The sequence below is a fragment of the Limanda limanda genome, chromosome 2, assembly GCF_963576545.1.
Source record: "Limanda limanda chromosome 2, fLimLim1.1, whole genome shotgun sequence".
Lineage (NCBI taxonomy): Eukaryota > Metazoa > Chordata > Actinopteri > Pleuronectiformes > Pleuronectidae > Limanda > Limanda limanda.
This window is the reverse complement of record NC_083637.1, coordinates 11,372,202-11,399,595: the sequence shown is the minus strand read 5'-3', so window position 1 is coordinate 11,399,595 and position 27,394 is coordinate 11,372,202. Positions and strand designations below refer to the sequence as shown.

Here is a 27,394-nt window from a genome sequence, read left to right as displayed (position 1 = left end):
TATTGTGCTGAAATGCATGCTCTGTAGTTTTTTTTAGATTTGTTAAGTATATTTAGCTACAGGTCCAGTCACCAACTGACTTAATTTGATTTTACTTTACGTTTTATTGATTTCTGGAGAATATGAAAATCAATGAATCAAATCTTGAGAATGTATGGGGTTGTGTATTGCATCGTACTAAAAAACAAGTGAACTTTTTGTTCATCCTACATTATTTTTTGGTGGTGATGTACTTAAAGTGTAAAGCATAACTACACAACAAAAAATCCAATGTTATTTTTGACATAGGAGATATTGCGTTCACTGTAACGGACACCTGGCAAGTTTCATTAGTCGACTAATACAATTTAATACCGGAAACTGAAAATATATGTCTGGAACTGTAAAATTAACACATAAAATTATTAATGGAACACTATTAATGAGTTTCTCCTCACCATGTTTGTTGAGATGCTCCACCATCCTCTGCACCACCAGCGGCACGCCGTCCTCCACCAGGCCCCTCTGCCGCAGCTCAAACAGGGACGCTCCAAACAGCTTGCTGTGCTTTGCTGCCACCATCCTTGGTCTCAGCATGGGGATCTGCACCATCTTCTTCATGTCTTCTTTGACCTGCACCGCCGTCTTGTTGTGCTGCACAGAGAGTCGAGCAGAGAGAAGCCGTCAGACGCTGAGACCACAGACGGCAGTGATGGAAACCGGCATCAGGTTGGGGGAGACCCTGCTGAGACACCTGCACTGGAGGAGGGAGGCTCATTCTGCTCCATGGACGAAGAGTGTGTGTGTGTGGAGGGGATGCTGGGTTAAGTGTCTCTACGCATTGCCGGTCCACTTGAGGTACAGAGGCTGTTTAGAGCTGGGAGGCAGAACAAGAGGAGGGCTGGCCGTGCATGTGTTGCTACGACAAATATCAGGTTACCATGCAACACCTTTGGATCAAGGTATCGCCAGAGTGACACAGACACCTGCTCAAACACACAGTAACAGATCAGCACTGACGTAGAAGAATAAACTAAAAATACTGGAGGAAATTACATGTATCACTGAATGATGAGTAAATGTCCTTCTACCTGTGATGTGCTCTATTTGCCAGGCAACAGCAGAGTCCAAGCACAAAGTGAAGGTGTCAATTCACCAGCTGTTTTCTGATCTGATAACCACTGGTAAGGCAAACAGTGCCACATGTTCCCCCGACCTCTAGAACACACTCACTCGTGTTGTGAGTACTGAGCGTACACACACTCTGCCAACAAAAACACCATCCCCATCCACTGAAGCAATATTAGACAGATAAAGATGAATTACCGACTTGTTTCCCTACAGCATAATGTCTTTCTGTCTGCTGCTAGTAGAAGCAGAGAAGACGCACAAACCAGAAGCAGCATTCGGACACTGTGAGGGGAGAGAGGAACAAAAAGACTTCCTGCACTTTAAACCAACACAGACCCAGAGCAAGTTTAAATCCCGTAACCATGGCTACAACTGCACCACGTGACATCCTGTCATTCCAGAGTTCAACTCAGTGAACTGGCCTGAATGAGAGGCCCTGATGATGATCTGCGGCCTGCACTGGTTTTACTGTGTCAGGAAGTGGGCGGTGAGGAAGAAGAAGTGCAGCTAAGTTTATTACCGCCGCGAAGGGGGTTATGCTGTCATCTGCATTTGTTTGTCATTTAGTTTAGCAGATTATAAAAGAAATGAATGCCTGGCCAGATTACAACAAAAGGAGGATGCAGTATGGGAAGAATTTTTGTGCGGATCAGAGGTAGATCCAGGATCTTTTTTCCACTTTTCTTCAGGAAATTTGTTGACATGTTTAACAATTTCCCAGTGAACAACCTTGATGAAAACAAACAAATTTTAGAAACTGACGTGCATGTGAAATCCGGTGCAGCTTGATTGAATTCACAGGGACTTTTGGGCCTCGGAGCTCCCTATGTGGCCAATTGTTAAGACAGAATAGGCATGAGCATGTGTCCCACTCCAATCAGCTGATTGAAAAAAAGCCACCTCACAGATGGAGTTAAGATGGCTAAGAAGATCTTCGCTGTGGCAGATGCTTTAATACGACGTGCATCCTTCCTCATAAGAGCATCGGAGGAGCTTTCCCAGACAGTGAGATATGTGTTAATTGTGCTCGCTAATCCACTCCTCTCTGACAGGTGCATGAAAAATATACCGGTTGCAACTCCCCAGAGACTGAGAAGATAATTATGTAAACTTGAATTTTGATTGTGGCTGCTTCATGCTTCCATGGCTGCCTGAGGAGCAGCACAACTTAGTGGGCTGAACAGCACTGACATGTATTATGTTAATTGGGTAGACTGGTTAGATCCCCCTGAGTGAGAGGATATTAACAGTCAGTAGGAAGAAAAGGTTTGGTGTTGAAAATGTTGGGCTGTTATATAGTAGAAGAGAAATCATCCTAAAATTCGAAGTCGGATATGTCTTCATGATGTAGCAGGTCTGACTAAACGGCTTCTGTGATGTTACAAAGGTTTTCTTTTCCTTTAAATTACCAAATCGTACAGCTTTTCATGCATATGTGCAAACATACTATTTTTAGTAATAATATTAATAGGTCACCGCACAGTTTAAGAGGCGATGAGTCAACTTGTTTGGCTGGAAACTGGTTCCAATAGCAGAGATAAGCTGGTCTGAGCTATACTGTAGGTTTGTCTGTTTCACTGGGATGGGCCTTAATGAACAGATTACTCTTAAATCTGTCTTTACTATCATGCACACACATACACACAAACACACACACACACACACACACACAAACACACACAAACACACACACACACACTCACACACACGCACGCACACACACATACGGTATGATATGTGATATTTACAAAGGGTTTACAATTTGCTTCCCAGTGACTGGTGCAGTGACGTGATGTGGCAGATGGTGCAGCCGGGGACTGTCTCGACTGTCAAGGATTCATTTCTCCTTGTTCGGTCTCCTGATGCAGCAACTCTGCAATTACGTGAGTTGCAATTGAGCAAACGAGAAGAAATTAAATGGGAGGACTCATTTGCAGACAATCCATGCAACCAGTGTCTGTGCTTGCGTGACAAAGCTTGCAGTGTAGAGTGTGAAGCAAGGCAGAGAAAGAAGGGAAACACACAATTGCAGAATCCATTTGCTGCTATTGTCTACCAGGACAGTCTGCTGCTGTGATTAGCCTAATAATCCTCATCCCCTCTCCTCCTCTCCCCTCCCCCGTCTCTAAAACATTCTCACACTTCAACATCTGACAGTGAGAAAGAAACCTATTGTCAAGGGTCTCCTGAGATACTTTGGGAGCTATTGATGGCAGCACCAGCTCCAGTCTGCTCCTACAATAAGAAGTGTCTTCTAATAATCCATCTTTCAATAATCCAAGTGTGAGGCCGAGATGCTTTTCTTGAACTTTTCCTCCTGTGAGTGGAAAACAAAGTGTTTTTTAACATGTGTCTTTAACTTGCTGGTGAATTGGACGGCAAGCCCAAGCATGTGCCCTCTACTCCCAACCCTCAGCACCCCCCTCACCTCCCAGTCTCTCTCTCTCTCTACCTCTGTGGGTGGCCATTGAAGCAACTGGTAGCAAAAGCACCACAGGCACCAGAAGCAACAGCTGCACAGACCCTGCTCACAGAGACACAGACTTTTTAAAACATACTTAAAAAACGTAGAGTGGTTTTAATTCTCATAAAGAAACTTTCTGTCCATTGCCGGGGAGCCGGATCAAGGTTTATGGAAAAAATTACAGGTACAGACAAGAAACGTGGAGCCTACAGAAGGTTTCTGTTCCGTGTTTTCCTTATTTTACTGTAGTACTGTTGTACAAAGACGTGGCACAGGCTGAGGAGAAAGTTTTCTGTGTAGTTCTCTCCCCGGAATTCATGTATTTGTTTGGAAGTGTTACTTTAATGTAAAGAGGACAAGCTAGTTTTACAGCAGGGAGAAGAGAGGACATGTTAAAAAGCTTTTCAGTGTCTTTACAGAACATACAACACGCATCACAGACAGAATGTGTAGTCGACTGATACTGAACACTTCTGTAATGCATTCTTTGGCCCTTAATCACAGGTTTCAATGGGAAGTTCTCTCTCAGCCAACTCAGGCTTTGTAGCTTGTACTCACACAGATGGTCAGAGCTCCAGCCCCCATCCTCCCATATAAAGCAAAACTCCTGGGAAGGCAAAGATGAGGGGAAAAAGCTGTTGCTGTCTTCCCTCTTCTTCTTCTTCCTCCTCCTCCTCCTCCTCCTCTTCCTCTCTTCACTCTGGGTCAGGACACAGTTGTGGAATTACCCCAGAGGTGGAAATCCCTTTCCACTCAGTATATGCCATCCAAACAATCCAAAAATCACAACACAGATAATCCACAACAGGAGAGCGTGTGGAGAAGAAGCGCTGTCATGTCACTACCGGCTGAGAGTAGACTGTCCAGCCCATGAGCACAGACTAAAAGAGCCTGCCTGTCTCTTTCTCTTTCTCCCTCTCTCTGTTCCCCCTCTCCTCCTGGGCTGAAATCTGAGCTCTGTTCTCCCATTGGCTGAGGTGCCCGGTCATGTGGTTAAAACCCCAAACTTAAAATCTGTGCCTGCAGGATTCCTCTGCCTGCAAATGAGGGAAGAGAGGAGGAGGGAGCGTGTGGCCCTGAAAGCTGGAGGGTTGGCCTGAAGCAACACAAACTCATGAATTATTAAAATTGCTGAAAAATTATTTTAAACCAGTTCTCACTTTATTAGTTATTTTTAATGGTTATAACAATGTAATTACACACATATTCTTCATAAATTGAACTTATATAACCATCATAACAATTCACATATAAACATTATAAATTACAGGAATAGAACAAAAGAAGCGCATTGGAAAATGTATAGTTTCAGTTGGTTATACACAAAAGCTATTGCGAGATTTGCCAAAAAATAGAATTTGATGTGTTTCTTTCTTTTACCTGTGAACTTTTAAAATATGAGAAATATCAGATACAATATTCAACTTGAGTTTTTCCGATACCATCCCCTCAGAGAACGAGTTATAGTGAATCCATATAAATTAGCATGATACTTCACAGTGTACAGCAACGAGTAATACTAAAAGGTGGATCTTAAGGGAAGAGGCGCATGGTCTGTAGAAGCATACAAAAGTAAAAGAGGTTCAAATCTTTATTAAACAATATTATTATACTTTGCTGTCATATATAAACTTCTTGATGTTGTCGTGTATCCAGTCACTGAAGGCAGACACACGGGTGAATACAGACGGCTTCTTGTCCATGATACAGCCCTGTGGTCCGAAGCTGACGATGCCGTGAACCTCCCACGTGGCGTTGGCTTCAGCGGCCGTGCAGACGAAAGGACCCCCAGAGTCGCCCTGCATGATGAGAGTCAATGGACCGAAGAAGTATTGATTAATACTTGGATCTTCAACTGATGGATTCAATGGATGTTATGAGGACACCACAGACAACAAAGTTTTAAAACTCAAAGGATCTCTGTCCACACAAACGTTTTGGATTTGTTTTATTCCACGTCGATACTAAAACGCCTCAAAATGCATGTCACGTGACCTCGCGAACACTGGGCATGTGCAAATAGGTGTAATGGAAAGACATACAGTATGTGTGCTATAGGCTATTGCTGGGGTCCTACACATGTGTCGGCAGAAATAGCACACCAGCTGTTAGCAAAGACAACAGGTTCAGCAGTGCTTGTAATTGATCCTCCATGTTGGGTTCTACACTGGTTGTGTCTATTACATAGTTTCCAAACTCCTGCATTAGTGCACATCCAGACGAAAAGGCAGCCCAAGAGTTTTCAAACTAAAACAGGGTCAGCAGTTGTTGTTCTGTTTAATGGCTCTAAAACTCAAGAGTAGTGGGGCCTCCAGACGAATCCGTAGCAGAGTTGATACGTTTTCAAACGATCATGTAGTGGTGTGGATGTCACCTGAAAGTCCTTTCAGACAACGACCATGCTTGGGTTTCATTAAGTACAGAGATTTGATTCGTCATATTGTCTGTGTGATTCTTTGCAGGAGGGTAACTTCTTCTACAGGGCAAAGGTCAATGTTATGTTTCCTAAAGCTCTACAGAAAACTCCATCGGTGCTTCTTCTGAAGTGTTTTTCTAAATTTCTAATCGTCCTTGTGTCCTTGTCCTTGCTTGCATGGCTGCTCATGATGTCAAACAAATAATGTCCCTGTGTTCTCTTGTCCAATTATGTCTGTATACTGGGAAGCCATTTGCAATCAAGGCTGACTGGTCACAAACAAAACAGTATAGTTACATAACGAACCACATACTCATCAGAGGCCAGCTCGTTTATATAATGAAAAACATGATGGGAATTTCAGCAAACAAGTCTTTTGTGTTGCAGTTTTGTTCTGAATGTGTCCTCTCACCTGACAGGCGGACTTCAGCTCATCTGGAGACTCGTACCCAGCACAGATCATGGAGGGTCTGAGGGTGTCCGACCAGTACTCAGGTTTACTGCAGGTTTCGAAGTCAACGATAGGAAGTGCGGCTTGATTCAGCTTCTTAGACACTTCGGGAATCATCGAACCTGAGAAAGAAGAGAAAAAAACAGACATTTGCAGTTCAATCCAATTTGCGTCCTGTCAAAAACCAAACTTTAAGACACTCTGAAACTTTGCTTAAGTGTAGATAAGTTAAAAAGACTCAAAAAATATAAAATGTTCAACAAGGAAAGTTTTAGAAGTCTAAACAGACTTTGATGTCCATGTTAAAGTTGCAGCTCTTCTGGTTCAGGAAGCTGGGGGATCATGGGTAATATTCAATATTCAGTTTCAGTTCAGGGAGTGGGACTACTAGGTCAGAGCTCTGGTCAACACATTGATAAATTTTAGTTTTTTTCCTCATTAAAACCACCAGTACACTGAGCCCAACAAATGCAATCACCATCTATGGCTGCAGAGGGCGCTGTAGCTCAGTAAAACTTAAATAGTGCTGCTTTCACACCTACTTCTACAATTACCTTTAATTGATTCAGTTGCATTATAACTACAGTTCCTTCACAGGAAAAGGAAATGTGTGCGATCGCTTCTACCTTTCTCGTCTCCCCATCCGGTGACAATGCAGGACCTTCCGGCGGGCATCACAACCCCAGGCTCAGGCAGACAGACGGGGCTGATCTCCTTAGTCATATTGACAGGCTCAGCCAAATGCACCAGGGCGATGTCATTGGTGATGTCGCTTTTATCCTGCTCGTAGACAAAGCCCTCGTGCTTGATGATGCCGTCCACCATGTAGCACTTCTGCGCTGAGGGAACATCCATGGAGGCGTCCATGTGGTGCTTCCCGAGACACATGCGCCATTGGGAGGGTACATTCAGTGGCCTGGAGCGAAGGTGAAGGAGAAAATCAGAACTTGACTTTTTTCACTTTTGGCTACTGTACAAAAATGAATGAAAACGTGTTTCCCCGGGCTGCAGCTTTTAAACCTTCAATTATCATTTTGTGTCAGCTGGGAGCACCAGAAACCAGTCCTAACACAGTCCCATTTATTATGATGTTAACTTGTTAGTAAGAATATTCTTATTTAGACATTTGGTCGCCAGACAAATACAAGTTCTTTATTTTGCTCAGTTTTTGGTCTCTACCTCCTCCTGAGGGAAATATCTGCGCTAAGACCGACCAGACAACTAAATAATGAGCTGCAACTTGTAACAAAGCTTTGTCCTGATTCATTATTACAATAAAAATATTGATTATAGCTGCTTCAAAGAACAGCAGCTTTTTAAAAAATGGCATATTCTGTAGGTCTTTGTATCTTACAGCATGAAACAGTGAGCAGCCGTCAGGACCCACTCCTCGTGGATCAGAGAGCCTCCACAGCCGTGCATGTAAGGTATGGGAGGCACTATTTTAGCCTACGGAAAGAGAGAAATACATTTTTATTAAATAAAATATCTTCTTTATCGCTCTTCAGGCACCCAGAGATACAGGAGTCGACGGTACCTGCATGGAGACTTGCCAGGGCCAGGAGTGTGGGACCGCCTCTACCCCATTGACCACCCTGGTTGTCGCTGTGCTGGGTTTCACCGCTGGGTTTCCACAGTCTTTCGGCCAGCCTGGCAAGAGAAAATGTAGAGTTCAGTTATCAGTTATATCTATGAGTTTGCAATAAGATGCAGCTTGATTGAATTTAACTCCTTAAACCCTGCATTTGACCAGCTAGGCCCCTGCTTCAAAAATTACAGGCCCAAAAGGAATAGAGTATTTTTTGCAACTACAGGGTCACTATGAATAATCTTGGCAACTATATAAAGGTAACGCTTTATGAAAGATTTTACGTTTGCCTGATGATTTCATGCTGCCCAGTGGGTTTTAAGAGGCCAAGGAAGCTGATGATCTCTTATGAGTGCCATTCCAGTTTTTTTATTTGACTAGGGGATAATAAAAGCAGAAGTGTCAAATAAAAACAGGTGAAACTGTCCAATCACAGGTAAAGTTATAGTTCCTGGAGGATCTAGATTCTGTAGCGTTTATTTTATATGAAGTGATCTAAAACAAGAACGTTTAGAAACAGTGAACCTCCACATGACAACACACAACCCACATCAGAGACACAGGGCTGCTGTGTGATTGACCGGTCCAATACTTACTGATAGTGATATTGTCCCATGGGTTGGGAGGTGGAGGAGGTAACGTTGGGATAACACTGGGGTCTGTGGTCCAGTAAGCACGGAAACCCTGCTGCTGGTTAGCTCCGTTACTAAGGAAGCGAATGACGACCACGTTGCCTGGGATGGTCATGGCGGCTGGAGGGCTGAAGCCACAGAATCGTCCTGCAGAAAAGAGAAAAAGCAAACTGAAAACAACATCTCAGACTATTATTACACGGACCTGTACAGAAAATACTTAGAAATTGGAATAATAGAAGTTTAAGCACAAACCTGATGATGTCATGCTTTCTCCACTGAAGACCTCCACATAGTCCACACAGTTTCCTAAAGCGTTTATGGGCTGCAGCGCAAAGTGAGTGAAGGCTACATGGACACTCTTAGTTGAAGGAATGGTGATACGCCACGTGCACACAGACTGGGCCTGGTAGTGACTGGGCCAGTTAGGAGAGGTGATTTCACCCTGAGCACTGCTGAAGCTTCCTCCACAAGGAACTGTGTGTGTGGGAGAGAACAAAATGTTATTTTTTTGGTGTGAAGGGTTATTCCCTCAGGGTCTTGCACTGTTTCCTCCTGTCTTACCCACTGCGGGGTCCACTGCTTCCCAGCTGGCCATGAAGCCCGTGTCCACCACCTTGTCGTTGGAGGAGAAGGAGATGTGAAGACTTTCTCCATCGCTCACCAGGTCTTTGGGTGGTACATTGCTGCAGAAGGTGCCTGAGGGGAGGTGAACATGGACAAGTCCTGGTCTGACTAACATTTAATGAATCTTCACATTGTGGTCATCATATAACCTTGACAGATATTTTTATTATTAAAATGTTTGCCGAGTCATTTATTATTTTGTAATAATTTTTTTCACATTCTGACTAGAGAGATCATGAAAAATATATTTGACCTTAAATATTGAGTTGACGTAATTAAATGTGAAGATATGCATTTGTATTTTGTGGATTCCTTAGCAGAGTTACAATTATTATAGTAAAATGGCAGCTCCCTAGTGGCCGCCTGTTGCAGCAGCTGTCGCTCACTCCCTTTTCTCTCTAACTTTGTCCTTTTTCGTTCTTTCTTAATCTGTTTCGTCTGTTTTTGTTCTCTATATATTTCTTATATTCCCTATCCTTAAGTATTGCATGTTACTTATTACTTGCTGATGTCCTTTTGACTATTGCTGCTGTAACACTGGAGATTTCCCCATTGTGGGACTGATAAAGGACGTTTTATCTTATCTTATCTTACTCATATCTTATATTTTTCTAGTTAATGCTTGTTGGTGTCTTGATATGTGGACGTGTTTTTCTGGACCTGCCTCAGGAGATAATTGTCTTGACCTCTATCTGTTGTAAATGGCTGTCAGGTCTGGTGACAGTCATCTTCTGTCATCTTTCATTGGAGCTTTGAGTCTGACACTTTACTGTGAGATGACACTTACACAAAATAAAAATCATATCAAATTAGAAAAATCTCTATCAGCTGGAGAGTAAAAGGAAAACCGTCACATACCGAGACTTCCTAATCGGTCCGAGAGGCTGACTTTGTCATTCAAGCACAGCTGACTCTCCTCCAGGGAGAAATTGTGGAAATGGAGGTGGACCAATTTGCCGACAGGCGCCCGGATGTTCCACTGGCATTGGGCTTTGTTGCTGTAGCTGCCAGGGTAACCCATAGAGGAAATAGTGCCACCTGTCCCAGTCAAGTCCTTTGCCCCTCCACAGCCAGATGCTACACAAGGAGGACAGAGGGTGAAAACCAGTGAGAGAAAAGAAACATCTGACTTGTGCCATATTTAGGTTTTGAGCAAAGTGGGTCATTTCAGAGCAGCTGGATTCGTACTGTGTGTATTGTACATGTCTCTGCGGATGACATTTTGGATCCAGGGGAGGTAGGCGGATGAGCGAGTGAACACAGAGGGCTTCTTATCCATGATGCATCCAATTGGGCCGAAACTGGTGATACCGTGAACCTCCCAAGGGCCGCCAACGGTATCCTGGCACACGAGAGGACCACCTGAATCCCCCTATAGGCCAAAGTCAAGAAATGGCATCAGCATCTTTCAAAGGAAATCTGAATGCTATTCACTAAGTTCTATGTTGTCTTATGTTACCTGGCAGACAGACTTGAGCTCATCAGGCAGGGTGTAACCGCAGCAGATCATGGAGGTCTTGACCTGGAACCACCAGTAATCCATCCGCTTGCAGGTGTCGTACGGCACGACGGGCAACGCCACCTGGTTAAGGCTCTCCGCAACTTTAGCATTAAGTGAATCGCCTGAAAAAGAGAGAGAACTTAAGTTTGATTCCCCGAGGAGCATAACCACTGGAGGTAATTTACACAGTAAGTCCTGTATAGGGTGTGCAAACTGTAAAAGTATTTCATGGCAGGTGTCTCCTGGGGTGGTGGAGTACTGTAACATCTCAAGGAATAAAATATAAACGGTTAAAGTTATAAGATATAATAAAAAAGGTTGTTTTATTTATTTATTTAGAAATACAAAAAAAAAAAAAATAGACATACAAATGTTAACATAAAACCTCACCAGTCTCATCTCCCCAGCCGGTGGCGTAGCACATCTTGTCCTTGGGCAGGACCTCTTCCTCAGAGGGAAGGCAAGCGAACGCGATCTCACTGCTGGCCACCGCGTCCCCGTCCAGCCGGACCAGGGCGATGTCAAACTCCACCGTGGGCACCGTGGGATACTTGAAGCCCTCGTGGCGATAGATGCCCGACACGTTGAAGCAGCGCTGGCTCGGCTCTGTGAAGGTCAGGTTGTGTTTGCCGAGGCACATCTGCCAACGCTGCAGCTCATCGGCATAGCTGGACAGGGAATCAGCAGAGGGATCAATCACAATGCCTCACAGTTTGCAGTAACTGCATCATAATGAATCAGGGATATTCTATCAGTTAAAGGAAAAGAATCGGGAATATTTAGGGGACTGATATTTATGAGTGTGTGCGATTTGGAGCAGATTCTGATCTAGTGGATTTAAATGTGGTTAGATAAGGAGACTCTGTTCTAGAGGTACGAACTCTAGCTCTACATGCATTGATGTGAAGAAGCATTTACTTAATGAAGCAGTGGGCCGCTGTGAGAACCCAGTTCTTATGGATGAGTGTTCCACCACAGGTGTGGAAGAAAGTAGGTTCTGGACGACTTGCAGGCCACACCTGAAACACACACACACAGACGCACACACACACACCCACACACAAACACACACACCAATCAGATTTCCGCTGAGGCTGCCCCCAACCCTGCCCCTCCGTCCTTGGATGTAATGGCTTCTATCTTCATGTGACTGTAGATTGTTCATGAGGGAAGAGTCTCACCTGCATGGACACCTGCCAGGGCCAGGAGTGAGCTTTGGCTGGCTCTCCGTTCACGATGCGAGACATAACAGTGGGAGGGATGGCCGGTTTGCCACAAGTGGGCCAGTCTGGGAAATGAGATGGAGACCACTGTCAAACAGCTGGTTGTGGGATCACGTGTACATTTGTTTGTGGAAAGTGTTTGTTTAAACAAAGCCTGAATATACAACATGAATCTGTAGCTCACAGATAAAAAAATATTGTATTCTCAATCCTTGCCTCTTCTGCTCTCATTGATATTCTTCTAAGATCATTTTCTAATCACGCCAAGATATACATTTCTATCTGTCATCCAACATAAGACAACTGCATCCTACATTTTCTTTTATTATGTCTTCTCCACCTCTGGCCTGGGTGAGGGAAAATAAACCAGACACTGCAAACTCTATTTCAGCAATTGGCTCGACAGAGGCCTGAGCCACCAGGGGCTCATCGCAGAGGTGAAGAATGGGAATCAGGTGACAGCCGGGAGAATACATTATATTCCCTGCACACCAAATCACTTAGTGTAACTGCACATCTGGGAGGAGGAGTAAGGAGGATATGGGGGAGGCGAGTGTGAAGAAAGAGTGAGGAAGAGAGGATGCATGAATTGCTAAAAGAAAAAGGCCGGCCTCTGCTTCTGTTGGTAGGGTGACAGGAAAACACTGCTCTGCTAACAAGAGCTGTAGAGATGTGTAAATCAAGGAATCCAAAATACCAAATGAAAAGCTGCACCACACATGTGATACAAATATATCCTTTATATCTCTTATGGAACTTAAACTGCAAGGCAGAAAACACGAATACTCAGCTACACTATCGTAAATTGCAAATGTATGAAATATGGTCATATGTAAGTCGAGTACAAGTTTTAAGAAGTTGAAACCAGCCAGTGAGGCCCTTTTTATCTTCTCTTCTCTGTCTACTTAAATGCTTTGTGTCTTTCAACTAACCAGTTGATTGATACTTTACCTATGGTGATCTTGTCCCAGGGGTTGGGCTGAGCAGGTGGCTCAGTGGGAGCAGGCAGACTGGGGTTTGTACTCCAGTACGCCCTGAAGCCTTTGGCCTCAGTGAACAAGTCTGAGTTGAAACGAACCACCAGCCTGCCGCCCCTTGTCTTAATGGTTTGAGGCAATGTGGTCCCACAGAAAGGACCTGGAACACAGAAGAGGATACATTATTCTCTGTTACATTGATCTTGGAAACAATACACTTAAAACCTTAAATTTGTTTAATTTATCCATTTGATTTTAGATTTTTATTTTGAGGGAACTGACCATCATGAAAAATCTGCCACTGTTTATTTAATTCAAGCGAACCAACTCACCGTGCTTCTGGATCAGCTCGTTGGTGGCACCGTCGAGGTCGTACACTACGATGTTGTCGAAGCATTTGGACGAGATGAAATCTTTGCCTTCTAGGTCAAAGTCGGTGAACGTCAGAGTGATATTTTTCCTCTGAGGCAGAGCGATGTTCCACATGCACTCAGAGTTGGCCTTGTAGTTCATAGGCCAGTTCTGGGACTTGATGACACCGGTTTCCTCTTTGGAAGAAACGCCACAGCCCTGGATTTCTGGAACAGGAAGAGGGAGTGATCGAGACACTGCACAAGATGCACGGTCGGAACAGATAAGCTTGGACAGGCTTCAGTATCTGACTGTGATAAGAGAGAGTCTTCAGGAGTAGAATGTACAATCTCACCATGATAACAAATTTAATATAAGATGACATGTGTTTCACAAGATGTGGGACCCTGTAGCCAAGTTAAATTATTTTCTGGATAAACATTAATTTATTAAATGCAATGCCATACGTGTATAATTTTCCCTTTTTTTTATAAAAAAATGCTGTAATATGGATATAAACCTTTGTTTTTTTTCTTTAAAAAAAGGCTATTTGGAACACAATTAGTTTAATTGGGACTGGGGCTACTGTGTTTGATTATTTTCTGTGCTCTGTCTGTTTTTTTGAGGGTCTGAGTTTTCCTTTTTTATTCTGATTTTTGCTGATAATCTCTATCTAAGTACAAATCAGGACTTGTACTTGTAAGAGAGTATTTCTCCTTTGTTATATTGCTATTCTCACATGTTGGGTCAAGTCTCCCTCTGGCCTGATAGTGATGATAAAGAAACAGATAAAGGTAGTTTTATCTTTATGCTTCACACTGTACTCTGATCTGTGCTCAGACACAGTTCACGCTTCTTATGCAACAATGTTTCTGCTTTTAGAAAATATATGTAGGGGAGCAAGATGTTTTATGGTTCTGAGCTGCTTCATGCAACGTGTGCCTCAGGTGTGTGTGTGTGTGTGTGTGTGTGTGTGTGTGTCAGTCCTCTGTACCTGTGATATCCTCAGGATACACAGCCTCCCACTTGGCGGAGAATCCTCGGTCTGTGAGCCGACTGTCGGACTGGAAGGTGACAGCCAGTGTTTCACTGGCACTGACCACCACTGGGGGGAGGAGGTTGCCGCAGTGGGTGCCTGGAAATGAGGAGAGGGAGGGGGTTGAGGAGGGTTGAGCGAGGGATGAAGATTCAAAGATGCATTTAAACACTAAAACTAAACTTTTATTTTTCCTCTGCATGTTCATTACGACACTAACCCCTTCCCATCTTATTCATTTGAAGAATGAAATTATTATACAGTGAAAAAAGTCACAATTTGGAGAATGGATTGTTGGATTGACAAAATACTTGTTGTTGTTTTTTATATCACTCACAGACCTTAACCATGTGTTTATCAGAGTAACCATGATGAAGGTCCACTAACCTTATGGAAGTACTTATTTTAAAGAAGAACATTTCCTAAATCTTAGCAAATTTGTTTTGTGGTCTTTTTTTTTGTTCAACATTGCAAGGTATTTTAAAACTTTTCTGTTGAGTTCTCAGAAAATAATTCATGGATCATGATGATGATATTTATGAATGAGCGCAAATTGGTGCAGATCCAAATAAAAATCTTGATCGAGTGAATTTAAATGTGGTTTCATAATGGGACTTCTGGGCCTTGCTTTTCTAGTTGCTGATGAATTCAATTTTTTATTTGTAAAAGGACGTCTATCTTATTTGTATCTCCCTGAGCGTGCACCTGCACCTCAGCCCTTCAGTCCTTGAGAACTCAGCAATAGATAAACCTGTATCAGCTGCCCTGCAGTTTTACAGCAGGCTTTGGATTCTGAGCTGAACTGTATGTGACCTGACTGATGGAGCAGATACAGGGATGATACTCTGAGATTATTTCAAAATTGGTTCAGGAGTCAGAAAGCAAGTTAAAGGCTCAGTCAAAATGTTGGAATGTTGAACAAATCTGAATTAAATGTATATAACAACAAACTAAAATAAACAGTAGAGTACAAGAGTGAAGGTTTAGGTTGTGGCTCACCCAGAACACTGTACTCGTCTGAGATGACCAGTTTGTCCTCTTTGCATTGTCCAGTCTCTCCTGTGATGGCCAGGTCAGTGATCTGCAGTTTGACCAGCAATCCTTTGGACGCAGATATCTTCCACGAGCTGTTCTGGTGAGCAGGATATGTATTTGGGAAACCTGGGGACTGGATCACTCCTCTGCGCCCAGAGATTACTCCTGCCCATTAACAATAAAAAAAACACGATATTTTCTGTCTTTCTTTTATCATATTCAAAACTCATAAAGCATATTGTATTTAGAAGACGGGAGGCTAGATTTAATTGTTTTCTGTGTGTGTGGATTTTTTCAGACCAGATTGCTTTGATACAAAACTGCCCCGTGCACAAGTCCAGTAGTTTGTACCTTCACTGACCACTGGAGAGAACCAGTCTGTAGCTAATACACCATTGTATAGTCAGGCGTCAGGGGGGGGATCTCCCCACGCCTACGCACAGAGCAACCTGCATTCATCGTTATTCAATAGCTGTCACCTGATTAGAGCTGTCTGTGCACAAAGACCTGCAGCTGGAGGCAGTACAGTGATGTGAGGTGTAAAAACAAGCTGAGGTAACAAACCTCAAAGATAATGTGGGAACACTGATAATGAAATGTTACATTTTGAGACAAAATCTTAAAGGTTCAGTGTGTAAGACTTAGGTGAAAGGGATCTATTGGCAGAAAGTGAATATAAAATAATGCTAGTTCTGAATTGTTGTTTTCTTTACCCTAGAATGCCCTCTATAAAATATAAACACTTTATATTTTAATATTTAATATTTACATCTGGAGCAGGTCCTCTCTATGGAGGCAGCCATGATTTTAACAGTAGCCCAAATGGGACAAACTGAAGCTTTTGAGTTTTTACGACAACCGAAGGGTGAGGTGAGAGGTATTCAGCTGCAACATGACACTTCACCACTAGATGTCACTAAATTCTACACACTGAACCTTTAAATGGAAGATGAAAGGGAAAAGTCGGTTTGGGGAGAAAATGTACCTGAAGATGTAGGAGGTGGAGTAGGTTGTGGTGTGGTGGGTCTCAGGGTGGTGGGTTTGGGTGTAGCTGTGGGTGTGGGTTTTGTTGTGGTGGGAACAACAACAGGTGGAATACTGGACTTTGTGTAAGTAGCTTTGAATCCTTTTGAAGTCAAACTGTTGTCGGATTTGAAGCGGACCACCATCGTGTTGCTGCTGGACAACACCGGCTTCGGCATCGCTCCTCCACAGAATTTACCTTAAATGGAGGATAAAATTCATGCTAAACGGTGACAAACATTCACAGAGGTTTGCACAATGACAACTTCATCCTCAAATTTCACTTTTAAACACAGGGGTGTAATTTCAAGGTGGAGTGACGACACATGTCCCTCTCTCTTTCTGAATCATGCTCCTATTTCCTGTGTTGCAACCTCATATCTATGTTCAATGATTTAGTCTTTCATGTACTCTGCTGTTATAATTGTTGGGTTTATGATCAAACTATAAATCAGCTTATCATTAAGCTATAAAGCTTTGAATTATACATGAAAGGTGCTGTACACATGACTCTTAAAGATAGACAGATGCTAAATGAATATTATTTAAAGATAAGGCAGCTCAGGTATGTACACGTGTGGTCTTTGTCGTAAAGAGGGTATTTGAGATATAGTATTAAGTATTAGGTATTTTTTTAAACTGGCACCTCCTTTGATCATTTGTTTTTTGTGAAACAAAACCCATGTTCTTGTTTAGATAATTGAATTTAGTAATACAATAGATCACCCATCCGACTTTAAAGATTCAGTCTTTGCAGACAGATCTAAATTAATTAAGTTTAAAATAGACTCCCGAAGCTCGGTCTATTAAGTAACTTCTCAAACTTTTAATTGAGCTCATCTTTTATTCATGGCCCCACATAGTTGACATTGTTAATGTGGAACAAAGCCCACAGTCTGCTCTGAATCCTCACATTTTGCTTTGCTGTACAGTATAATTACACATCCAGTGTTTCAAACACCCTCTTCCTCACCACGCACAGTGGATGAAGACTATTTGGAAGTAGATTATTTTCTCTGTTCCTCTGATTCACTTTTCTTGCTTACCCATTGAAGAGGAACCAGCCGAGTGGCCATCATAGACCTGAACGAAGTCTGCACAGGCCTCGGGGACCAGGTCGAAGGAGGTGACTGTCAGTCGGACCCTTTCGCCCTCAGGCACTGTGATTTTCCACTGATCAACACACAAGCACAGCACAAACACACTCATCCCAATGAATTCTACCAGCACAGACAGATTTTACCATAGAATATTCCCATTAAATCCCAGTTAAAGACAGCAAATGACCACACCCACTGTGAACAGATTATCCTGAATGAATATCAGGCTTTTTAACTGCTGAACCTCATCGATAAAAGAGATGAAAAGAGCTTTCTGCTGTGTCTGGAAATTATACTAATGTTAATAATGACAATAAAACAAAACAATAAAATGGCAGTATTATTTTATTGTAGCTCTGCATTTGGACTCCACCGACTACTGAGATAAATATGTGGCTATTTTGCTGCTAAACCTGATTGCTAAGTGGTTCTGTCTGTTTTTAGGTGCTGGGCAGGTAACGTATATTTTTATCAGCGTTTTTAGCACAAAATTGACAAAACAAAAAAGGAAACATGGTGATAAAACAGATGAAAAGAGCTGTCTACAAAGAAAAATGCTTCAGTTAAACTGAGGGGAACTTTCGAGTCAGGTGACAAATGTCATTGGGTTCCTCCTTCTAGATATACACATGTGATCTGCTGTGATATGAATACAAAAATTTCAGCAGCTCTAACGGAAATAATGGTAACGCATGACTTACATCAACCGAACATCCTTAGAAAAAGGTCAGTGATGCTTCATCTGATGTGGAAAACCTCCTTGTGAATAAATGTCCCCATGTCGCAGCCACACGTGAGCTGTTCATGTGTGTTGCAGTACCTGGTATAAAGCTCCGTTCAGGTAGTTCTTCTCAGGGAAGTGAGGGGTCATCAGCTCCCCCTGGTCACCTTGGAGAAAGCCACCAGCTCCGGCTATTTCTGGCAGCAGTGATGGAAAAACACTTCAGCTCCACAAGGATACCTGCAATATATCCCCTCAGCCTCCACTCACACCCACCCTATTTTCATTTCCCCTATCGTAGCCCTCTCTACATCCAGCACCCGTCCCTGTACAACGCTCCCTTTTTAGGTCAATCATGTGCTCTGAGACAGACCTCCGGAATTATGTCGGAGTCCACCGCAATTGTCTTGCCAAAATGGATTTGCAGTTATCATCTTACCGGATGCGAGCTCTGGAGCCACGGCTTTGTAATGAGCCTTGAATCCTTGGTCCGTCTTTCTGTCATTGGTGTCGAAGTAGACCGACAGGCGGTTTGTCAGTGACACCAACGGCTGCGGTTTGGTGTAGCCACAGTATTTACCTACAAGCGCCACAGACATGGTGCACAAAGAGAGGTGCAAATTAAAAGAAGAGCTAATTGTTGAAACTGGAAATTAGAGAAAACACTGAGGCCGTTCATTACAGAGATGGAGACATGATCTGATGGACTATGTTTAAATCGACCACTCAAAACGCTGTGCAGTAGAAGTCGCATTAATCCATTCACACATACTTTCACACAACAGTACTATACGGCACACCTGGGGGGGCGGTGTATCTTGCCCAAGGACACTTTGGAATGAAAACGTTTCTACTTTGCAAGAGATCGAGCGAGCGACCTTTTGATAATAGGACGACCCTATACCTGCTGAGCCAGAGCCAGAAGGTGAAAGTGATTTGGTTGTAGAATCAGAATATTTCTTTTTGTAAACTCAATCAAATTAACACAAAGGGACACAAAGAAGACTACAAAGAGATGCAAAATATGTATGTGGCTGCGTCATTCAGAATCATTTTACATTTCTTTTAATCTGAGTCTTTTCAGAATCAGCAGCAGAGAACCCAAGATGTGGGACACATTATTAAAAAATTCCTCCACATCTTGAAAAGCAGCATGTTAGTGAAGTAAGCACACTGCTGTCAGCCCTGCAGTCTGGTTGGAGAGTGTGTTAAGTGGAGCAATGTGCAGTGGACCAGCGGGAGTCTGCCCGTGGATGGATGGACTGATTTGGGCATGACAACTAAGATATATCCCCTTAGTGGAGGGAGCTGGTATGTGCATGTTATACTTGCTTCTACTCTATCTATCTATCTATCTATCTATCTATCTATCTATCTATCTATCTATCTATCTATCTATCTATCTATCTATCTATCTATCTATCTATCTATCTATCTATCTATCTATCTATCTATCTATCTATCTATCTATCTATCTATCTATCTATCTATCTATCTATCTATCTATCTATCTATCTATCTATCTATCTATCTATCTATCTATCTATCTATCTATCTATCTATCTATCTATCTATCTATCTATCTATCTATCTATCTATCTATCTATCTATCTATCTATCTATCTATCTATCTATCTATCTATCTATCTATCTATCTATCTATCTATCCATCCATCCATCCATTCATCATCCATCCATCCATCCTTCCATCCATCCATCCATCCATCCATCCATCCATCCATCCATCCATCCATCCATCCATCCATCCATCCATCCATCCATCCATCCATCCATCCATCCATCCATCCATCCATCCATCCATCCATCCATCCATCTATCTATCTATCTATCTATCTATCTATCTATCTATCTATCTATCTATCTATCTATCTATCTATCTATCTATCTATCTATCTATCTATCTATCTATCTATCTATCTTAATATTTGTCTTTTCCTCCGTTTCAAGGTTTCAGTGAAGGTGATATTTTTACCGATGATTCCCAGGGAGTCTCTCAGTGTGACGAAGTCGGCCGTGCAGAGCATCGTCTCCTCCAAAGCAAACTCCTCAAACCACACGTGGATCACCTACAACAGAGACATGCAGAGGTGTTTAATTTCTCTCTCTTAGATTTTAGAGACAGATACATTGCAGAGAGAGGAAGGCAAAGGAAAGACAGACACTTGCAGAGACAGAGGGAGGGAGAGGAGCAGAAAGGCAGTCGTGCAACGAAAAAAGACAGAGGCATCAAGGGTTTTGTTTTCCTCCTGTCGGTGTGGGGAGAAGAGCTGAGGAAAATGGAGGAGACAAGGCGGCCATCTGTCTGCAAACGCTGCTGCTGCATTCATCCCAGCTGTCCTCCACTGCTTTGGCCTCAGACTCTGTCCTCAACTGTGGCTTGGTAAGCTCTACTGTGAAGGATCAGGTCTGAGAAAGAATCATGACTGAACTCGTTTCATCTGTGCAGACATGTGTTGAAAGTGGTTTTATCGAGGAAATTACCCCAGATCAATTTTAAATAATTGCTGACAGTCACTTTCTTCTCGTGTCATACACTGTAGATATGAAACAATAACAAAATCTGTTTTTACATTCTGATATACCCCTCTACCATTTAGTTAAGATATATGATGCTAGTCAATCTTTGAAGATTACAGTTATTTGAATGATGCAAATAAAAGTGTTAAATTTGATCATGGCATACAATCTCTGTTGTTGTTATTTGTTATTTTACCATTAATGATTTAACCCAAATCTGCTTTCAAATATATCTTAATATCGCTTGTCTGTTTTCATTTTATTTTGTAAAAAACTATAAGTCACGTGAAAGTGGAAAGTTTTTTGTTCTCCTATTCATAAATAGCATCATGCTCAGGCCTAGTTTCATATCCTTGAATGAACAAATACCCTACTGACCTGCATATTTCGGCTGGTCCAAGGAATACAGTGAGTAAATGTTATTTGTGGTCATCAACCAAATACGCTACCACTCCTTGAATAATGGAAACATCTACCCTACACTCACTAAATATTCTTTCTGCTCTTACCATATAGCCACTGTTCAGTTTAAAGAACAAATCGTAACATTTGATTGCAAGAGGTCACTGGTTTGAAGGAAGCGTAATGATGGTCCCTGTCACCTTGTCAGGATCCACTGTGATCTGCCAGGTGCAGCTCTTGCCGTTGTCATAGCTGTTGGGGTAGTTCCAGCTGGCGAAGGTGCCCGACTCTCCGGACAGCTCCTGGGAACCTCCACAACCCGATTTCAGGTCTGGAAATTCAGGACCATGGACAACATTATTACTTCATAGGAATGATTGAAACACAAAACTTGTTTAACAGCAGCTTGTACTGGTGACAACAAATCTGACGACCAGATCAGACACAGAATCCCAAAATTTTTGTTATTCAATTGTATGTGAATAGATTCTTGTTCCCCAACATCTCAAGTAAGAGTCAACAGCTAGCGGCTCTGTGAGATTATACTGCCAATCGGTGCTTTGAGCTAAATGCTAAGGCAGTCTAGCATAGCGCTAAGCACAAATAACAACTGAGGCTGATTGGGAATATCATTAGTTCTGCAGCTATTTGAAGTATTGGACAATGACCTGATGATGGCGCTAGAGGAAAAGTGGAAAGGTCATCAATTGAATCTGAGAAAACATGACTGTAGTCAGTCCTATCAAATCAGATGCAGAATCCTTCAAGGTCAGATTTATTTCATATATATATATATATATATATATATAAATAAATATATGCCCTAATCGTTTGCCAGTAAAATTATAACAAATCACTTTCTGTATTCCAGACATCTGACATTATCATAGATGAAATCAGACTGCAGGTTGAATGTTACCACAAATATTTCAGTGTTGCTCAACAGATTATATTTCAACATTTCTCACTGTATTTTCCCACAACTACTTATTTTTCATTTTTACAATATCAATAGTCTGTACTATGTACTGTGTACATTTATAAGAATTGTCTTTTGACAATTGGATATTAAAAATTATTGTTCAACTGAGTTTCATTTATTATTTTAAAATCTGATCTGAGTTGGATTATGCAGTCAAAAGTGAGCAATTTAACCGAACAGGTATCAAATCAACAATATTGACAGTATTGTTGAGTACACACTCTCACCTTCTACATCAGTGGAAGTATCGGCTCTATCCATGAAGTAGACGACCACCAGGCCGATGCAGGCGCCGGTCATGGCCACAAAGAGAAATATCAAACATTTTTCCAAGGTGCTACAAGCCTTGGACCGACGACGGCCCTTCTCCAGATCCATTCCTGTCGCTGTGGAGGAGATGCACAAGACTGCGACTCGTCCAACAACTCAGCAGCTTATTACAGACACAAGGAGGGCCAGTCCCATCTGAACTTTAACAGCACACGTGAACCTTGAGCTCGCTCTGATCGTGGAAGAGCAGCACACGAGCCGGAGCGAGATGGACGGGACTGAGCCATAAATCACACAGTATCATCACGATAAGTTAATGATTGTTGATATCGCTGGTGTCACAGTAAAGGGGACATAAGGATTATCGTTTAGAGGATTGGATTGATATGGAAGGAAAAAACTCTGGACCTGTCATACAGATCAGCTTGTTTTACTTATCAACCGCAATATAATTTATGGGGTTGACTCTACTACAAAGAGATGGTGTAGGAAATAAAACAGAGGGGAAATTAATAAGAAACAAACAGCTCATGCAAACGTGAGACATTAACTCCCCAATGAAATGAAGGGAAACCACTTTTTGCAACTGAGAGCACATCATTAGTTTTGCCTACAGGTGACCACTGTCCCAATCTGCCCATTGTAAAACACACCCACATGTGCAACCCAGAGTCTATCAGGGGCAATCTGTGATAGTCAAGGTGGACAGTAAATTGTGCACTATATTATAAGTGGGGTTAGGGTTTAATTAGTATTTCTTCTGTAGGTTGTTTTCCTCTTTGGGCAGATTGGAAATCAAGTGCTGAATCTTTGAGCTGCTCGTCTGAGCACAGGCAGTGTTTTCTCATCTGTAAGCAGAACGTATCTTTTTACAGCTGCGTCATAAACGATACTCAGCATGAAATTGACTGATAATGTCTTTAATCAGCTTGAGGCCATGACCGGAGATTATCAGTTTCTGAGCTAATATTAAGAACAATGAGGTGATGTCATGAACTTGTGGATTTCATCAACAGGGAGTTAACATTTCCCTGAGTGGGAATTTCAAAAGATTATTGCAGTGATTTTCAATTAAATGTTTAGATTTAAGGTCGATAACATCTGTTAAATGCACGAGACGGGAGCAGAGACCTTTTCTTGACACAGACATTGTTGTAACTAAACCACTTAGGTCAATGGTAATGAGTTTCACAAGGTGGTTCTTCGTCCGGGGCTGAATTGCTGTTTTTTTCCCCTCAGAATCCTCTCCTACACACTTTGGATATAATAGAAATCTGAAGCGGTAATCTGTCCGTCTGTTTCCTTTAACCTTTCATTTTTCTCTCATGATGCAGACTTTCCTTCCAATTTCTGTCTGTGACAAGAGGCTGAGATTTAACAAAAGCTGCTCATCTTGTCCATAGGGAAAAACATCATTCTTCATGCAGTATGATGGAAGAATCCCATTGTTAGATACTGTTGATAAATACAGTTTATTGAGGTATGTCTTTCTATTCCTCCCTCTCCCCTTCATGCCTTCTTTGTGCTTCGGCTTTATCGGTGCTCAGTTTGTTTTGGATCTTCTCGCTCCACCAGGGGACCTATGATTTATGGGCTCATCTGTCAGCCATAATAAAGCAGTCTCTAATGAAGGCAGGGAAGGTGACCTCTGTGTGTGTGTGTGTGTGTGTGTGTGTGTGTGTATGTGTGTGTGTGCTTTTTCCCCAACGTGCACCCTTCACATGTATTTACTTTTACAAAGCTGACATGTGCATCTGCCCTAAATTCTAAGCAATGAATGTCGGTCAGAGACTAAAAAGGAAACAGACTGTGCGTAGCCACAAAGTAATAATTGTCGGAAGAAACAAAAGCGTTCCGATGCAGGAACCTGGAAGTGTTTGATACAAAGGAACACGCTCACACAAACGCCCAACGCTGCACCACAAACAAATGTAGGCCACATATTCCACAGGGAGAGGGGCGGCCATCGAGAGGACGAGCCTCACTTCCAGCTATCGGGCTAATACAATGCGAGGATATAAGTGCTGCTGCGTACAATTACATGGGAAATATATCTGCAGGGTGAAGCCAGCACAAGACTCTAATAATCATCACTGCTGCTGGCTCAGGCTTCATTATGATATCATCATTGAGCAGAGAAAGGAGCGACCGGGTCAGAGAGAGAAACGATGGCTTATATGAGGGAAAACAGGGAGCTGGAGTTGAGGGAGGAGGCACAGACGATTGTGACAAAACGGCACAGAAACGGTTCGAGCACAGAAATATCAAACCTCCAGAGCATGCTTCAGAGGCTGGCTTACGTTGGAGTGAAACTGCAACGCTATGATCGCCGGCCGCCTCTAATTACCCCACTTCACAATCTGAAAATATGATCAGTACACAGTAATTAACACTCAGCCCCATGATGAAAGTGGGTCTGACTTGGCACAAAAGATCTGTGAGTGGATCGATGTTATCCTGACGGGCTTTTCTATAAGGGTTTTCTGTACGAGCTGAAGAAACCATAACGTGTTCATGACGCTAACTGGGTCACTGCGAGCACATCTCCAATCCCAGCACCAGGAGAGCAACAGAAATGCTGCTGCTGCCCCAATTCCCCAAATATAATGAAGATTATAACAGTGGTTTGAAATAATATATGAGTTCAACTGAACGTCTAATATTTTCCACTCAAGAACACGTAATTAGTTATTTCAAAATATCTTCTAAAATTCAGATTCGTCTGTTTTCTTCTGTTTCTTTATTCCTTTGACAAGTTAACCCAAAAACTATGAAAAACTGCTCGACTGATCACAATGAAATTTGGTGGAGGGGTGCCACACGACTCAAGGAGGAATCATTTAAATGTAAGGTTTGGATCCAATATAGGATTTTTTTCCTCTTTTCTTTGACTAGACAGATTCTGAGGTTGTATTTCAAATTTTTTGTTGATTTCTCAAAGGATGATTTGTGGATTTTGCTGAAAGAAATCCATCATTTTAAGGAGACTAATATTTATGAATGTGTGAAATTTGGTGCAGACCTAACTGTATCTGGATCTGGTGAATTTAAATGTGGTTCCATAAGGAGACTGTTGGACCTTGGCAGAGGTATGTGCTCAAGTTTGGTTGCTGTTATTTTAGATTTGTATTATTAATTAACTATGTAGATAAATCCTATCCTGTCATAAACTTTATGGTAGATCTGCAGGTCCACGGATTAAAAAAGCAACATGAATGCCTGATGTCTCTTTCCTATAGAAAACAAAATCCAGGAACTACTCCACACCGCACGATAAGCCATGTTTTATCAACATCTACTACAGCCTGACAGCACCATTAGTTTCAGCCTCTCAGCGTGAGTCAGGTGGAAGGCCCCCGGGCTGTAACGGGGGGGGGGGGGGCTCCTGCCTCCTCTCATGGACCAATGCTCTTAAATTTTAGCTGCTGACACAGTCTGGGAGTTTCCTTGTTTAGTGGTAACACTCGGGATGATTATCTTGGTCTCCAGCCAGGTGTCAGTGCTGTCACCGCTTTGTTTCAGAGACGTGTAATCAACAGTGTTCTTAAACAGCACAGTGTCATAAGGTATAAGTTTTGTTCTTCAAAACACACAAAAAAGGAAAATACTCACTAATCACTCTAGTTTTAAGCTGTGACAAATAATATGCAATTATTCTTTAGGGCGTCACTAACGTTTGCACAATACAGAAACAAAATGTAGACTAGTAACGGTGAAGTGACATTACAAAGGGGAACTTTGAATAATTACTTCTTTCAGGATGATAGAGGTTAAATGAAATAGGCTAGAATTCTAAGCAAAGTAAAAATATGTTTTGTTTGTGTTTTGGCTTTTTAAGTGTAGAGATACTCAAACTTTGGCGATTCTGTGTTTTTCTATCTGAGATAACTCCAATGAAAAGAACAAACCTAACGAAGAACTGATTCCACTTCCACCTACAAGCAGGTTTTACCTGTTTCCTCAGTGAAGCAATAATAGTTGTTGATGCTCAACAACGATTAAAAACACATCAGGGAGTCTCAGTGATGCATTGGGTGACATGTTCCTTCATCATGATAAATATGGGCACTGCTGTTTATTGAGTCACTCCCACATCAACCATCCTGCTGCTGTGATACTCACGAGTGCAGCAACGTGTATTTATCCAAAATAGTTCCCACTAAATGCAATATTTACCACTATTGTAATAAAGGTTGCTTAAAAACGACAGTTACAGCTGCTTTGAGGCATTACATACTTTACTATATATATTTCTAGAAATGATATTTATTGCAAATGCTACTGGTTTGTTTGGTCGAATGTGTTGTGAGGGAAATGTAATTGCTGCAGTTGAGGAACTGGTTCAGCTCTAAAGTAAAGATTGCGACTGCAGTTCAGTGTAAATTTATAAAAACACAATCTTTTTCATTGCGCTTTTCAAATATTGCAGTGTCTAAAAATATATGAATGTATATTTATATATATAACACGTCACATTATCACTGAATATTTAGGGAACACGTTCAATATGAACATCTAAATTAGAGTATCATTGTTTCCTCATTGTGGTAATAGAGACCATGATTCGGTTGGCAATATGTTTTCTGTTGCAAATTATACTTATACAGAATATACATGATTAATTTGATTGTGAGTGCCACATGGGGAAGCAGGAACATATTGAAAGACATTGGCATTATTTCTTATTTCTAATCAGAGAAATATAGAATATCACCAACCTTATATTGAATTTTGTGTCAGTTGACTTCAGAGATATACTGTTGAGGTTCCAGGCCAAATTCAATCCCAGAATTTCTCGGTTTCGTCTGTGGTATACAGTGTGTCTCAGACCACTGGGTCAGAAGAGATGGGTTTTTTCCTCATAAGAATACAAAGCGTGGCTTCTTTAAAATGGCCATGGAAGGCGTGGAGTTCCATCTCTGAGTTTCTCGTCATTGGAATAGATCT

General features: G+C 42.0%; 2 protein-coding genes across 2 annotated transcripts in view; both read right to left on the bottom strand.

Annotated features, from left to right (window-relative positions):
• Positions 1–4,193, bottom strand: part of fam13a (family with sequence similarity 13 member A) — a 49,399-nt gene extending 45,206 nt beyond the window's left edge. Inside the window, exons 1-2 of the mRNA XM_061088305.1 lie at positions 4,133–4,193; positions 438–633 (exon numbers count right to left, since the gene is read on the bottom strand). Coding sequence (XP_060944288.1) covers positions 438–633; positions 4,133–4,159 — 223 coding nt within the window. The 5' untranslated portion in view covers positions 4,160–4,193. The remainder of the gene's footprint in view (positions 1–437; positions 634–4,132) is intronic.
• A 988-nt stretch (positions 4,194–5,181) lies between these two features.
• On the bottom strand, positions 5,182–22,555 carry zgc:154142 (uncharacterized protein LOC555481 homolog). The gene is made up of 25 exons (XM_061083495.1): positions 22,405–22,555; positions 21,396–21,526; positions 20,249–20,342; positions 18,695–18,835; positions 18,355–18,452; positions 17,481–17,607; positions 16,385–16,633; positions 15,376–15,579; positions 14,335–14,475; positions 13,322–13,567; positions 12,964–13,149; positions 11,971–12,077; positions 11,708–11,808; positions 11,180–11,457; positions 10,748–10,911; positions 10,477–10,660; positions 10,147–10,365; positions 9,226–9,360; positions 8,917–9,138; positions 8,626–8,808; positions 7,979–8,091; positions 7,796–7,890; positions 7,068–7,357; positions 6,403–6,563; positions 5,182–5,373 (listed from the first exon to the last, which is right to left on the bottom strand). The coding sequence occupies exons 1-25, from the start codon at positions 22,553–22,555 to the stop codon at positions 5,182–5,184; spliced, it is 4,212 nt and encodes a 1,403-aa protein (XP_060939478.1).
• Between the last annotated feature and the right edge of the window lie 4,839 nt (positions 22,556–27,394).